The 16,086-nt window shown below is 32.3% G+C and overlaps 1 protein-coding gene across 1 annotated transcript; it reads right to left on the bottom strand.

The window, feature by feature from the left end:
• Nucleotides 1-7,177: 7,177 nt before the first annotated feature.
• LOC132718545 (uncharacterized) lies at nucleotides 7,178-15,343 on the bottom strand (the record flags this gene model as incomplete). Its single annotated transcript, XM_060702258.1, is given in 12 exon segments — nucleotides 7,178-8,002; nucleotides 8,485-8,635; nucleotides 8,940-8,953; nucleotides 9,366-9,483; nucleotides 9,921-10,081; nucleotides 10,968-11,017; nucleotides 11,495-11,604; nucleotides 12,345-12,374; nucleotides 12,748-12,862; nucleotides 13,930-14,102; nucleotides 14,441-14,554; nucleotides 15,227-15,343. Coding segments are annotated over 10 exon segments (939 nt in total). The 3' UTR covers nucleotides 7,178-7,869.
• Nucleotides 15,344-16,086: the final 743 nt, after the last annotated feature.

Below are 16,086 nucleotides of genomic sequence, written 5' to 3'. Positions count from 1 at the left end.
GTTCCCCTTTATGTTTTTTTCTCTTTAAACAACTCAGTAAAAGGACTCTGAAAATTTTCAGATGTTTTTTGGTGTCTTTTTTGTTTTTCCCCAGCGTTCTTCCTTCTTCAGGTTAAACTTATGTTTTCTATAAATTGTTAGCATTTTTAAAAGAGCCGTCAGTATTTGCCAAAATTATAAATCCCGAATTTTAGTACATTTTAATTCAAATATGTCAACAACAAAAAAACGAAAGAAAAAGAAAGACAGAAATGCGGCACCTATTATATTTATAACTTTCATCATAATTAGCAAAAAACATCTATTATCTATTCAAAACCTAACTTAGCCTGAAACAAAAAGATTCCTTGCAAGAGAAATAATTATACTGTAGTCGAAACGACATGCAAAAGTGATACTGAGGCTATAAATGGTATATCTTTTTATACCGTTATAAGGATATATACTCTTCAAAATTGTTAAGTAAGCATGTTATGAGACTCGTTAACAAACAAAAATGTCTTGCAGGCACAAAAACAACGTAGTTATGAGTCTTTTATCTACCTTCATTGTAGACCATGGCTTTTATGATCGTAAAAATATAATTTTATAGCCACATATTTCTTGACAACTGATAAGTTTACTAGGTGAGTTGAAGGCTGCAAAAGCATTTTTATGAAGATAGTATGCCATTTCTTTAAACTGTGCCACTAAATTTGCACTAGTTTTGGCAGATCTGAAAGATGTGCCTCTTTTTATTGCAATTGCAAAGAAATGAGTTTTGTTGTGAGTAGTGAGCTTTAAAGATAAATATCTATGTAGAAAAATTACAAACATAATTACACGTGACAAAAAATATTAGCATAAAAATGTCAGGAAAATAACAAAAATGTGTAAAATAAATTTCTTTTACAAACTGCCGTCTTCTCTCCTCGTGAGATAAACATTAAACATATATTGACACTGATAAAATGACCGGATAGTGAAATTCTTGGCCTGGGTTACGTGAAAATGCACCCTTGGTTTAAGCTGAGCGAAATGGTTTGCCAATTTGACAGCAGCCAAGCCATAACTATTTATAACGCACGCATGTATTTCCACAGGTTAGCGGGTTTGTTTGTTATTTTGAAAATTATGAATTTGCCCATTCATTTAAGGCAATGTTTAGGACACACTCGCATTAAGGTTTCAGCTCCCCTAATTTTTATTTAACAAATTGATTGAATGGAAGATATAAACAGGTCATGAAACTATTTTTGTAATCTGCGATTTTTAAGTTCATCAAACAAGACAAAATATGAACATTGACGTAATGAATGGGGCATATTGAAAAACAAACATACAAACCCAGTTACCTTTGTGCGTTAAATATGCATGGCATGGTAGGAACTTTGTCATGTTTGCAACCATTTTGCTAGCTTGAACCAAGTGTGCAACCGCTTCATGGCCTGCCCCGTGGATTTGGATCGATACACTGACCTAATTTCTTCTTTATAGGTTATAACCGATTTTGAGGATATAAAATATTTTACGAATGATGTTTCCTTGTGTTTTGTTATAATTACATGTATAGTTTAGGGACAAAATAAAGTGCAACTTAGGCTTAATATAACAATAAGATAGTAAGATGAAGGTTGTATTTTAAAAAGTCCACGGATGAGTATAAGTTTTTATCGATATATCTTATTATCACTTCTTCAGAAAATTATTGAATGGCAATCGACACAAAATTTACTGGTCAGAACAAATGAAACTACTCTGAAGCATAATGCAATCATTATGCCATTATCATATAAATTATTCAAATTATAAAGTTTGTACTTAGTGAAAACCAATTTGCTCCCAATCAACATGAAACTCTGTCAACTGCTATGTGCAGCGCCAAGGATGGTCAAATTTATCTTCTCTAGAATATTCAGAATTTTAATCGACACGCAAGCCTGTTGTTGTATGAAAGTTAACTAAGATATGTAAGTCAATGCCTACATAATTATTTTTTTTATCGATTTTATTATTTATAAATTTAGAGCACAGGTGGCAGTATCAGTGTTTGGACACACCACCCCTCTCTGCCCCTGGACCCCTACAACAGCCCTGAAAAAAATCAACACTCTAAGGCTTATTATAAGGTAGCAAATACAAAACCACCAATAAAATTATAAAAAAAATATTTGTTCCACTATCAAAATTATAGTTATAGAAAGGTGTAAGCCTACTTTATGTTCATTTGCCAAACAATGTGAAACGCGGGAAAGTGTCGTTTCAGCGACTGAGGCGCACTCTGGCAGCATTTCGCTTCATCATTCAGTTACATCACGGTATTTTTTGACTTGTCTTCGCAAATTTGCAGTCGTATACCTAGGTTATAATACGCAATCTGATTTGACGAGCCAAATTGGACGTCCAATCAGTTCGGGTTATATCACACAGGTATCAGAATTCAAAATGGCAGCGACAAGTCAAAAAACTACCGTGAAACAGAAAAAAATCGGAATGATATAGATATTCGTTGGATTTGAATTAAGTTAACTGTGGAATTCTAGTTCTTTTTATTGATGTCAATGAATGATGCAGTGAAATTCCGCAGGGGTCCAGGGGCAGATAGGGCTAGTGTGTCCAAACACTGATACTGCCACCGGTAATTAAGAGATAGCACCTTGCTCTCTGTCTACGTGAAACGCTGGCAGCATCTACCGTTTCATTGAATGATTTAGATCAGGGTTCATCAAGCATTATTCTATATTTAATGTGAGGAAATAACTATATATTAAGGTACAAGATGTATAAAGCCGAATCTGAAGAATATTCATTTTCAGTGAGGACACAGAGTTTACACGTGGGTTTAAGCTCTTTTCGGGGTCAACGTTTTACTTTATTTTTCATTTTAATGAAAAATCTTGAATAAAGATATTTTTTACTAATTGCACTTTTTAGTGTTCAATGTGTGAAAAATAGGGCCGTTTTACAACTTAAAATGTATATAATGCTAAATGAATATAAGGATGTCCAACTGAGAGATGAAAAATATGCCCATCCTGGGTTTCTGTTTCACTAAATCAGGCACACATCTGTTTCAATAAAACCATTTTTACTTGACTTTGTTTTTTTTAATTTTCATTTCAAAACTATGGTAACTTCTGGCCCTTCTAAAGTTAGATAAAGATGAAAAAATCTAAGCAGATCTTTTAAATGAACTTTAAAAACATATTTTTTTTTTTGCAGTTATATAAATATGATAAAAATACTGATATCATCAATATTTGTAGAACAGGACAGGTTACGTAGATTTGAGCAGCAGTTTGCAATACATGTACATGCACATGCTCCAGTAAATATCCTTACTTCTCCAGGTTTCCATTTAACGTTTCAGATAAATGTGTCTCTCTTTCAGAATATCCATTAACAGTATCATAAAAACAAGCCCTATTGTTATAACTGACAACTTTATGTTTAAAAACGAAATTATGTTCAAATTCTATTCGCATATAAACAAAAAATATCATAATAAATAAACGTTGTAATTTATGGCGAATATTCTTAAACTTTTAATGGTAAAATAACATGGTTTTTTTCATTTTTAATGTTACTTTGTTGTTTTTTTTTTTTCTATGTTAATTAAATTTTGTAGATATTAAAAATATTGGGCTGTGAAAATGTAACAATACTAGTATATCAGGGCACGTTATATTGAATACATTAGGGCATGTCTCTCCTGTATAGCGTTCATAAAAATAATTTGTTCACGTGTTTTACCAAATGATTTGCATAACTTTAACATTTACAGCTAATGGCATGTTTTTATTTGAAATGGATGCCAGTCTTCTAATTTTAATGGGGTGTTAAACTTTTATGTGTATGTGTGTTTTTATTTTATTTATGATTTTGATTATTTAACGATCTACCGACGTTATTGAATTTATTTATTCATATGACACATATAAATGACATGAACAAGAAAAACATGTATAATTATATTTGTTCATTTCCAAAAGTTTGTAGGAAAAGTGGTGCATGAATAGAGTGCCAGCTTGCGGTTTCATTGAAATAAGATGCCAAATATTTTGGTACACTATTGAAACTGTCTTATATAATTATATAATATACTTTTGGCAATGGCAAAAATGCTTATATAATAACTTCTGAAAAGGACATTGTTCAGAATATTTTCCCCAAACTTCGATGAATATTTCAATTACCTTAAATAAAATATTAGTTTAAGAAGCGTTAATGGTGAAATGAAAAGAACGGTTGATGTCAATAACAGCAAGTGTTGAACAATTATTTTAACCGACGTGGAAGGTTAGAAGCATAACCACTACTGGGAAGTTTAAACTGGATAAAAGTCACCAAAATCTCACTCTTTAGCACCATTACATTATGTGCAAATAAATTGTTTGCCCTACCAGGCGAAATTCTAACAGTTTCTATAGCTGCAAAAGGTTGTAAATATAAAACACAGAAACCCTACAGTAAAATCATATAATACGGGGAAGTCAAAGCCCGGGGCCGAAAAGCGGCTCTGGGCTTTGGCTTGCCCGACTATAGACTACACGTGCATATTTAAAAAAGAAAAAAATATAGAGTTCTATACTTATCAGCGAAAATTTCAGTATCATTTCTTGTTGGACGCCGTAACGCAATGATAAACGGCGGTGTAATCCGATAAAAGCCAAACTTACAGCCTAGAAATTCTGATTGAAAAGGGATGCGTAGACTGGTCCCTTGCGCACTTCTTTTGGGACCATAATAGGACAAGGAACCAGAATAAACGGAGGCAGTGTATAAAATCCCGAATGGCACTTTTAAAGGGAGACACAGGAAAATGTAAAATGAAAATGAACAAATATTTTAACCGATTTCTCCGTTCATAGGTTTTGCCTTGTTTCTGTATGATCATAGCAAACAATACACAATGCCTTAAGGAAGGCAAATCAGCAAGAAAAATATCTGCAAGTACCCGGCTAAAACAATCACAGTATATGTATTCGGTTACATCCATTTTTAACGCAGTCTGGCATGACATTAACATTATAAAAAGTTTTTAAGTTTGTATAAAAGATGTAGGATTCACTTGATGAGGCATAGGTATCAAATACACTGAATAACGTTTATAACACATGTTCGTCTGAGAAGAAAAAAAACAAAAAAAAAACAACACTAAACTTGAAAATATAAGATTCTTTTATATACATCTATATTTTTCCCCTGTTCGTATGAATAAATAAAAAATACAAATTTACAAATATATCTAAGATTGTTTTGATTGTAAGAATAAACATGGTTACAGCAGATAAAAATCTTTTTAGATAAAAAATGTTAAACTGATTTAACATGCCTATAAACATTTTAAAAGTAGAATCTTTAAAGGTAATCTAGGTCATGATACATGTATATTTTTTCAGTATCTATAAATAAATAATATGTTTTCATTGAAAAAAAAACCTAAAAAGAAAGAAAGAAACGTTTGTATTTAGAATATGAAAATGAAACAGAGTTATTACGTATAATAAAAGAATCTTATATTTTCAAGTTTAGTGTTTTTTTTGTTTTTGTTTTTTTTTTCTCAGACGAACATGTGTTATAAACGTTCTTCGGTGTATTTGATACCTATGCCTCATCAAGTGAATCCTACATCTTTTATACAAACTTAAAAACTTTTTATAATGTTAATGTCATGCCAGACTGCGATAAAAATTGATGTAACCAAATACATATACTGTGATAGTTTAAGCCGGGTACTTGCAGATATTTTTCTTGCTGATTTGCCTTCCTTAAGGCATTGTGTATTTGTTTGCTATGATCATACAGAAACTAGGCAAACCTATGAACGGAGAAAACTGTCTTAATCTTTAAAATCGCTAATCATTTTAATAACTTTTTTACAAACTGTTGATTCTAAGCTGGTGGATAAGTTTACCTTGTGCTAGCAAATTGTTTGACATTGACCTCACAACCTTAGTGATAAGATTTTTATAATGACAGACATAATTATTAGAATAATAAAATGTACTTGGGGCATGTGTCTGACACATTTGTATATAAAGAGCTTAGAATTTAAACTCATCAGAGTACTGGGTAAGATGAAATTCATGCCAGATTTTGCCAAATGCAGCTTTCTTTTTAAAAAGTACCGATTACTTTTATCATAAATATGTCAAATTCAGAAAATTATGTCCCTGATGACATGAAAGTAGCTGGGGTAAAATCTTTTATATAAAAAAGAACACTAATCTTGAAGAAGGGTGTTATAGACCTGTAAGCATTTTAAGCATTGTATCAAACATTTTAGAAAATTAGTGTATTCACAACTTGAAATTTTTTAGTTGATAATGGTTTATTGTATGAATTATAGTCAGGTTTTAGAAATTCCTATTCCACTGGCACTTGTCTTATTCATCCTATGGATCATATATGAAATAATAATTCCAAAGGTTTATACTGGTATGATAATGTTAGACCTACAAAAAACATTTGATTCTGTTGACCATGATATTTTATGTGGAAAAATAAAATTAATATATATCTCAAATACTGACTGGTTAATGTCTTATCTAATAGGTTGAAAACCAACTGTTAGTGTGGATAATATGTTATCAGATTATATGCCTGTTACATGTGGGGTTCACCAGGGTAGCATCCTCGGTCCTCTTATTTTTGTGATATGTAAATGACATGAGAATTAGTATAGGTCAAGATCGTAAGTTTATTCTGCATGCGGATGACAGTGCTATTATTTTTGCACAAAAATCCAAGTATCATTTCTTTATAAAACTTAGACAAACACCAGAGTCTTGTTCGATAACAAATTGTCACTTCATCTAGAAAAGACTAAATGCCTTATTTTTGGTTCCAAGCGTAAACTGAAAACAAGTTAAAGAGTTAAAAATTGTTTGTAATGGACATATTTTGTAATCCAAAAAATCTGTAAAATATCTAGGCTTAAATATTGATGATTCTCTAGTAATTGGAAACACTTTAATTTCATACCAAACAATTCAATGACTGAGACAGAATGATGCCTGTACTGGCGCTTAAAAGAATGCCGTTAGTTACTGAAAGTTGACAAGAGAGAGCCTACTATAGGATGACTTTGCCAAGACGAACGAGGTTAAACATGTGCATTAACCAGACACCATAGAAAGCTTGAAAAAATTAACAAACGCTCGTAACCGTGCACACATATAAACAAGAAAACGTACTTTATTTTATAATTTTAATGTCCACATTATACAATACCATACGTTATTACCGATTACATATTTTTTACAAGAGTATTTGTCAATTATATACGTATGAAGACATGAAAAAAATCAATCACAACTTAACAGAATATACACGTAATATAAAAAACATCAAAAATATTTACTGCTTAACCATGCTTCATGTATCAATGGGCATATAAACAATAAAGTCAATGTCATTGAATTCAGATTTACATCCATGTTAATATGTGCTATGTGCGACAATCCAATTTTATCCCAATCTCCAAGAAAAGTTGTCGTTCGCCCCTCACATGCTATCTGTGTGCAATGGACTATTTTTAACCCGATTTCAATATAGCCTTCTCTCATCCCGCTATGAATCAAAAAGTGGCAATTATAAGAGTAAGCTACAAAACTGTACAGGCAGCAGTATAATTATAGTGACAGCAAGGCCTGACTCAATGAGGACGTAAATGTTATTCTGACATAGTGAAGACTCACATGCCGGTATGACACTAGATATCTGTACATTATCTGTTTTAAGCAGCTTCTATTACAGATTATGTCAAAGGAAAACACAAATCCTGTCAAATGAAGTATACATTACCAAAAAGTTTACTATGGACTCGAAAGGAATTAAATATATTGTATAAAATAAATATTGATAGATAGAATTATTTTAATAACGTTAGGTTGGTAAGCCATAAAATTCTCTTTTGTCGATATATTCGCCATAATCGTTTCTCGGGCGGTCGTACGAATGTCTGTAGTCGTCCTTCCAGTCTACAACATTACTGTTTCTCGATGGGATATCCCTGTCCCTAAAAATAAGTTAGAAATATGTACATGTATTATCATTGTATCTTAATCAAAACTATTCAAAAGTACATAGTTTGAAAGAATGCTGTTGGTAAATTTAAGTTTAAGGGGAATAGCGCATGCGTAATTAATTTGCTAAACCTATTGAAATAGAAGTAGAATAATTTGATAGGAAAGTTTACTATGTTTAAGAACATGTTTGTACAATTTCTTTACTGATTATTCTGTAAATATGGACAATAACAATGGTCAGTCAATATGAGCCACCGTAACAAAGAGGTCAGTTTTTATGAAATAGGAACACTTTAATATATGACTGTCTATCTGTCCTTGTGCTTTTACTTTTCACGCGAGCTTGATCAAAGTCTCGGCATAGTAGGGACATTACGTATCATTTTCACGCAATTTTTTGTTCAACCTCTATAAATGGTGTCCGTTCACTCAGATCAAAGCCTATTTAAACTATTATATTATGTGTCTGTACCTTCTGTAGTCTTTTTCCCTATATTGCCGTCTTTTCTTTGCCCAGTAACAGCAGGCGACTGCTATGATAACGAACAAAACAAGAGGTAATCCTAATCCTAAGCCTAGACCCAGACCTAATATCAATGCATTATTATCGTCGTCGGCTTCGTCTGAAATAATTCATATAGCAACCGTCAGAAAGATGGTTATGGATAATTGGCGAGGTATTTTGATGAAAAAAATACAAGTACAATATGTTGTATTTCTAAACGAAAGTTATTTGACATTTCTTTACTTTGCAGATTGGCATAAATAGCAAATAAGTTTTTCTTTACATAAATGATCATCAACAAAGACTATGTAATAGGTTCATGTCTTGAAATAAAAGTTTAATAAAAAATATGCACTGCTATGTCCACGTGTCATGCTTGATTTTTTTTCTTTTCAGATTAAAATCTAAAAAAGAAAGCTTACCTGTCTGTATAGTCCTAAAATGAAGATAAATAACATTGAAATAATTAAACATAAAATACAGAATATTATGTTAAATATGTCTCGTGACCAATCGCATTTTTTTTGAAATATTTAACTAATTTAACTCAACATGACAGCAAAATAATGAGCATAATGTCACTTTACTTGGAGTTTGATAGGGATTGAAAACTTTTCTAGAACTATTATAATGTTTTTTTTAATGATATTGTTAAAAAGCATCTGAGCTATAAATCTTTAAATACAGAATAGATATAAAAGAATACAGTTTGCTTTTCATACTTTTACATACATGCTTTATTTGTGCACAACAGCTTCGGTGTATACTCCCGGTAGGTCTATTTATGAAACATAAAAAGACTGTTCACGCCACAATAAACAGAAAATTATTATCTAAAATAGTATTACCTGCAAGATGCTGTGTTGTCTACATATTGACATGTTTGCCCTGTAGGACAGGTGACTAATGTTGAATGTACTCTACAAACTTTAGTTCCTGTATTGTCAGTACCGGAAGTTATACTCACTGAAATATTAGATTTATATAAATAGTTCCTACCATTACGGTAAACAATGGACTGGCAATTACGCGAACAGGAGAACATATTATTTTGCATGTATAGAATGGTGTCCTTTATAAATACTACTGAAAGTGTCGTTTATTGAAAACAAGTAGCTTTAATGTCGCCTTCACCTCAACCTACTCAATTTACTTGTTGTGTCATTTTCATTTTAAGAAAAAAGTTATTTCACTTTAAATGATGTCCAAATAATCTGCACGGTAGGCCCAAAACATCTGCAAGGTAGATGCAGTCAATCAGTAGACATTTTGACGGACACAAACGATAAAAGATAGCTCGTTTTAATATCATGATAACACTGAAACTATTCTATAAGTTAAATTTTCCAACCTTTAAGATAGAATTAGAATTAGAGTGAGATAGTAAAAAGAAAACAAATTACATGCGTATCCGTTGACTGTAAGGGCAGTGGCTTTAGTGTTGACTCCATCCACCGCCACTGTGTCTCCGTTTCTAATGTTTTGCAAATCACCGGCGACACGAGATTTCTCAGCATCGGTGTTACGTATTATTATTTGACTTTCGAATACTATTGATCCACACCTGTAGAAAAGACAATGGCGCATCATGTCAATGATTTTGCTAAGTATTAACATACACATGAACAATATCTCATTAAAAGGGACATGCATGTCTATTTAAAGATATTCATCCGCCTTATATTATGACGGCGTGGTTTTGACCGTTATACAACGAATCTGCATAAAACATTTGACATATTCTTTGACGAGCCATCTTATGGCTTCCTGTTTCGGTTATGGCAGGTCTAGCTCTTTATATGTCCTTAAAAAAGACTTTACTTACTATTACAATGGACACTTGGTGTATAAATCAAAAAGTTTTCATACATGTTCTGCAGCAATTTGTCTTTTCTTTGTAATAAGTTAAACGGTTGTTTTTTTCTGATCATTTTTAGATCATCGCTTGCAAAACATTCTTGTGCTGCCTACGCCAATGGTATAGGGCATGAGATTTTAAGACACTTAAAGTGGGTACCAACGGAAAAGATAGAACAAAAAACATAATCGTACGAAAAACTTTTAAAATGTTACAGGCTCCATTTGTTCAGACTGTTCATAATCAGTAATGGTTAATGAAAGATAACGACCATCTCCATACTGACACGGCTTAAATAGAACTCAACATTTAAAATTATGAGGAATGATATTACTTTGCTTTTTACATAACAACAATGAGACATTTATGTTGTTCCCATGTGTACCTCAGCAGAAATAAATTGACAGTACATTAATAGTAATTGAAATTGAAAACACTAATAGTAATAAGAGGCGTGAAAAATATTACACTTTTCAATATTACCCATTACGAGTAAAGAGCAAATAAAACTGATTTGTTTTTATCATTACTAGAAAAAGATTTGATAATTTGATGCGGCTTAAATGCAACTAGAGTAGAAAAAAATGCTTACCTAATATTATAGGCAACAACACGTAAAGTTGAAGAGAGTTTGGCTTGCAACTACAAATAAAAAGGTAAATGTAATTTTTATAATAAAATCAAAAATCATTCACTAATTTGACACGAATGACACATGAAAAAGTATTATTCCATTTGTATCATGATAATGGGCAAAAGAAACAGAAATATTTTTATATACACATATTCACCCTTAAATAACACCAACAAAGAGGTGATAATGGCGAGATAAACGGCAAATAATAGCAATTAGCTGAGGGTCTGCTTCTAAGGGTTGAGGCATCAGAATTGCAGCCACCGTTTAACCCTGTTCGATTGTAAGAGGCGACTAAATCGGTTCGAATTATTAGGGTCTATGCATCTCTTAGCTCTAGCAGGTGAGGTGGCTTTGGTCCCCTATGTTGCTTAAAGTTTGTTACACCCGAGGTCAGCTAAAATCATCTTGCCTGTTTCGGCGCCATATGACTGACCTAAACTGTGTTGGTGCGCAAAACCAAACAAACAAACTAAAACACTTACCATAGATTCAATTGATGCTTTAATTCTATCATATTTCGTTGGAACTTGCAGATCTGCCGCTACACACGGTATGTCAAGGGTCATTTTAAGTGTTATTTTATATTCATTTGCTAAATAGAAAAAGGATAAGGTACATCGATATTGAAATACATAGAAATACATGTACATATAACTGACACAGTGCAATATTATGAAGCTGAATTAATCATTTTTAAGGATATAAAATTAAAATCAAATTACATATTTGATCATTATGAAAAACAAACCAACACAGCATTGAAGGTGTAAAATGCAAATTTGGTTTACTGAAGTCAGTTTGAAGAAAAACATCCCTTTTTATAATTTTTAAAAATGACAAAAAAAAACGTGAGACTTTTACACAATTAATACACAGTTTGATATGTTCAAGACATAAAATAAAATTATGTTTCATCTTTTACGCACCCTAGCACCGGTTCAAGGAGCATTTTATTACAAATTACATCAATTCTACTATTTGCAAGTATTTCAATATCTCTTTTCTTTTGGTCTCTCTCATATTCCAGAATTGTTATACCTTTAACCATAGACTGAATATTGCCTAAGTCGGTGTCAGGGGGCGTTAAATATGTGACATTTTTTATTGTTCAAAAATAATCGTAATGAAACTGCTTTTGTCATCTTGATACATTTTGCACTACTGTCTGATGATTTTTTTTTTATAAATTCTACATTAATTTATTAACTGACTTCATTTAATAAGCATAATACATTCCTCATTTCGTATTTTGATAATAAGAAACAGTAGATTTGAGCGTAATGAGTTATTTAACAATATTTATTACAATATTAACAAAAATTTATTACATACTTCCCACACTTAATGACACTGTTGTGGTGCCTGAAATAAAAATAAATACTGTAATTACAAAAATGTATTAGCTTTATATTTGATCTATAGATTTACCAAAAATATGAAAAAACAAGATCAACAAGGAAGGACGGCGTTCAATAAAGTTCGGAACTGTAATGCAAAAAAGAATACTATGTAAGGAAGCGTTATTTACCGGTGACAAAAATTAAAGGAATTTTTTGTTGTTACTTGTTATGGACAGGTAGCAAACATGCTCAGTACTTGATTAAACCATTAATTGAAAACCCTGACGATTTATAAAAAAAATACAATATCATCTCTAGTGACTCGAATTCATCACTCACAGAAACAACTGTATGCTAGGTATAAACAGCAACAACAACAACAACAATAAACTTACTTGCTCTGCAGGTTTTGTCCGTATTTTCTGTGTACCCCACTTTGCATGTACAATAATAGCCGTCTAAGGTATTTTCACAAACCTTGTTTGGGGTACTATTACAAATGGTGGTATCCTTGAAATAACAATAAATTATTTTATTTAACGTTTTTATGGTTAAAAAATAGAAAGACATAGACATCAAATTAAAAAAAAGAGAGAAACACATAATCCCAAAAGAAAACCCATCACGGCGGAATTGAAAATGTTGCAGACTCGGTTTGATTGAGTCTGTTCATGGACGGTAGTGGTAATTGCAGCTACCGTCAACGCCCCGCCAGCACCGGCTTAAGCAGAAATCAACATTTAGCATTAACCGGTAAAAAGATTTAATTTCAACACTGCTGATATATGGGTGTTGGCCATCAGTATAGATCAAGGCAAGCTTAAATATTCGTGCAGCTTGATCAAACACTATATGGATCATAGCTCAATATTTGTATTTTGATGTTGAGGTTTGTTAATATTCGAAGAGATCGGTTCACATGTACATATTAGGGTTAGTATCCTTAACGTGTACTCTTTTAAATTATACACATAGGAGAAGAGGGCAAGTTGCTAACTTTGCGTTGCCACAAGATTCATCCTTTATATTTGAGAAAGATTAAGAACCAATTAAAGAATATATAAGTTAAAACTGTCGATATATATATCAATAAAATTAACAGAGAATGGCATACCGTTTTTTTCTGGTTTCTTAGAAAAATAAACTTGAGTTTATAGTTGCAATGTATAATTGTGTTGTATTAAACCTTCTCCTGCTCATTTTAACTAAATGGATTTGCGTGCCCTGCTTTTAATGTTGAAAAACCATTCCAATTTTAAGGGGCTTTCAATAATAATAATAATAATAATAATACCATGGGCAACCAACTACTAGACTGCACGTGTATTCGGTTCTAGCAGATTATTATCACAGTGACAACTTGATGATAGTTCCTCAAAATTAAATTAAACCAGATTGAGGTCTAAAAGATTTGTAGTCCTTTACATGAAATAATTGTTTGCATGCTTGTTTTAACAAGTTTTGGATAAACTCTGAAGTCAGTTCTAAGTTATGTGCATGCTTATCATTTATAACATTAGAAAACTCTGGTTTTCCTATCTAGCTGTTTCAGTGCGCGTTCTAGAAATTTAACTTACCGTGCATTCGTCAACATCCGTTTCACATGCAGGGCCAGTCCATTTTGAGTTACACATGCAGTAACCTGTTGTTTGGTTACAGGCTTGAGTTCCAACATTTTCCACCAGCCTGGATGCGTTACAGTTGCATGTTTTGGAACAGCCGCTTACATACTTATCATTATCCGTACAAACTAGACGAAACAGAGTTCAAAGGTAAATGTTGATATTTAATGTTTTTCTTGTGACAGAAATAACTTATATTCATATACGAAGTTTAATAAATATATGTTTAGAATTACCAAAAGATATAATTTTAATTAACCAGACTACAATGCATTTATAATTTGGGACGCCTTAAAAAGCTAATACATTACGTATTACTATGACAAAACCGAGGGGAACAAAACCGAGGGGAACAAAACCGAGAGGAGCAAAACCGAGGGTCGCTTTCTTTACAATTTTAAGTATTGGCGATATACTAGAATAATTATAATGTTAAATGCATGGAATAAATATATATTTAAATTACCTTCTTCGCACGTAGTTCCTTTATATCCGGCAGCACAGTTACATCTAAAAGAATTAACCTGGTCAATGCAAGTCCCTTGATTCTTGCACGGAGTATTTGCACAATCATCGATGTCTGAATTGTAGTTTCAACATATGATATGTTATAAAAATATATGTATCAACTTATATAAAAATGTGTAGCACTTCATCTTTAGACATGTAGAAACTTATGACACTTTTTCATTTACTGTCAACACTTGTTCAAGTTGTTTATTCTTTGAGGGAGGTAAATGTTAAAAAAAATTTTAATGGAAAGTGCATGGTAATCAAAACCATTATAAATTGTTTACATATGGGACCTTATATATGTTGTCAATAACTAGATTAAACGTTATCATGATATCCATCAGCGTTGGTTTTCAAAACAAAATGGCTTATTTTATACATTGTATACCCATAAGTCATTGCGTTTTTCTGAAATGTTGATAATTTAAATCATACGTTTTCAATAATAAAGAAATGAACGCTTTGACGTTAGCTCAGATGTTTCAAATATTTTCGGGGCATAATTGTAACTGATTAAGAATAAATTACAAAGTCACGTGAAATATTAATATATGGACGCGTCACAACCGCTGTCCGGTGCCCCCCCCCACACACACACGCACGCACGCACACACGCGCGCTATATACATTACTCAACAATAGCAAATAGTCTCATTATCTTGTGTTGGACTGATTCCAAATGTTATATAATTATAGTAAATGTCATTAAATTGATAAACAAACGAATTGGAATGCTTACTTGTTTGGCAAGTAGTTCCACTATATCCTGTTGCGCATGTGCAGGAGTATGAATTTAAAGATGGAGTGCACGATGCGCCGTTAAGACACGGGTTGACTGCACACTCATTTATTTGATCTGCAAAAATGCATTAAAACCAAATAAATTTTATCACTTAAATGACGCAACTGCAAAGGGTTTTGTTTTATGTTTAAAAAAAAATTCTCGTTTTTGAAAGAAACATTGTAACTTATTTGAACTACTTCTAAAGTCGTTCGCCTTTGCTATTTTTTGTTTCTTTGACTTTTAAAAAATACGTATAAAACTTCCTCAATGCTCACATAGACTCAAAATAAAACTAGAAGGGTTTTTGTCACAAAAACATATGTCTCAAAAACTATGTATGGTAACTCATGTGAAGTTTCATTGAAATCCCACCAGTAGCTTGACTTGGAAAGCAAGACAAGATTTTTATAGTTATAGCTCTGACGGCCATTGTGTGCAGCAAAGCAGAACATGCCAGTGACATGCACAACTAGGGATGGTACTGATCACTCCTGTAAAGTAAGTTTGAAATTCCACTAGCAGTTAGACCAGTATAGGCCGGAAAAGCTTTTTCTATTTATAGCTCTGGCGGCCAATTTGTGCAGCGAAGCGTAACGTGGTGTGAAATGCACAACTACGGATGGTACTGATCACTCCTGTAAAGTTTGGTTAAAATCCTACCAGTAGTTTGACCTGTGAATGGCGAGCAAGATTTTTCTATTTTTAGCTCTGGTGGCCATTTTGTACAGCAAAGCGGAACGTGTGGGTAATGTGTACAACTAGGGATGGTACTGATCACTCCTGAAAAGTTTGGTTGAAATCCCACTAGTAGTTTG

This window comes from Ruditapes philippinarum, unplaced genomic scaffold (assembly GCF_026571515.1).
Source record: "Ruditapes philippinarum isolate M1 unplaced genomic scaffold, ASM2657151v2 ctg18617_1_1_1_1, whole genome shotgun sequence".
In the NCBI taxonomy this organism is placed as follows: Eukaryota; Metazoa; Mollusca; class Bivalvia; order Venerida; family Veneridae; genus Ruditapes; species Ruditapes philippinarum.
The sequence above is the reverse complement of the archived record's forward strand: the minus strand, read 5'-3'. Positions and strand labels throughout refer to the sequence as shown.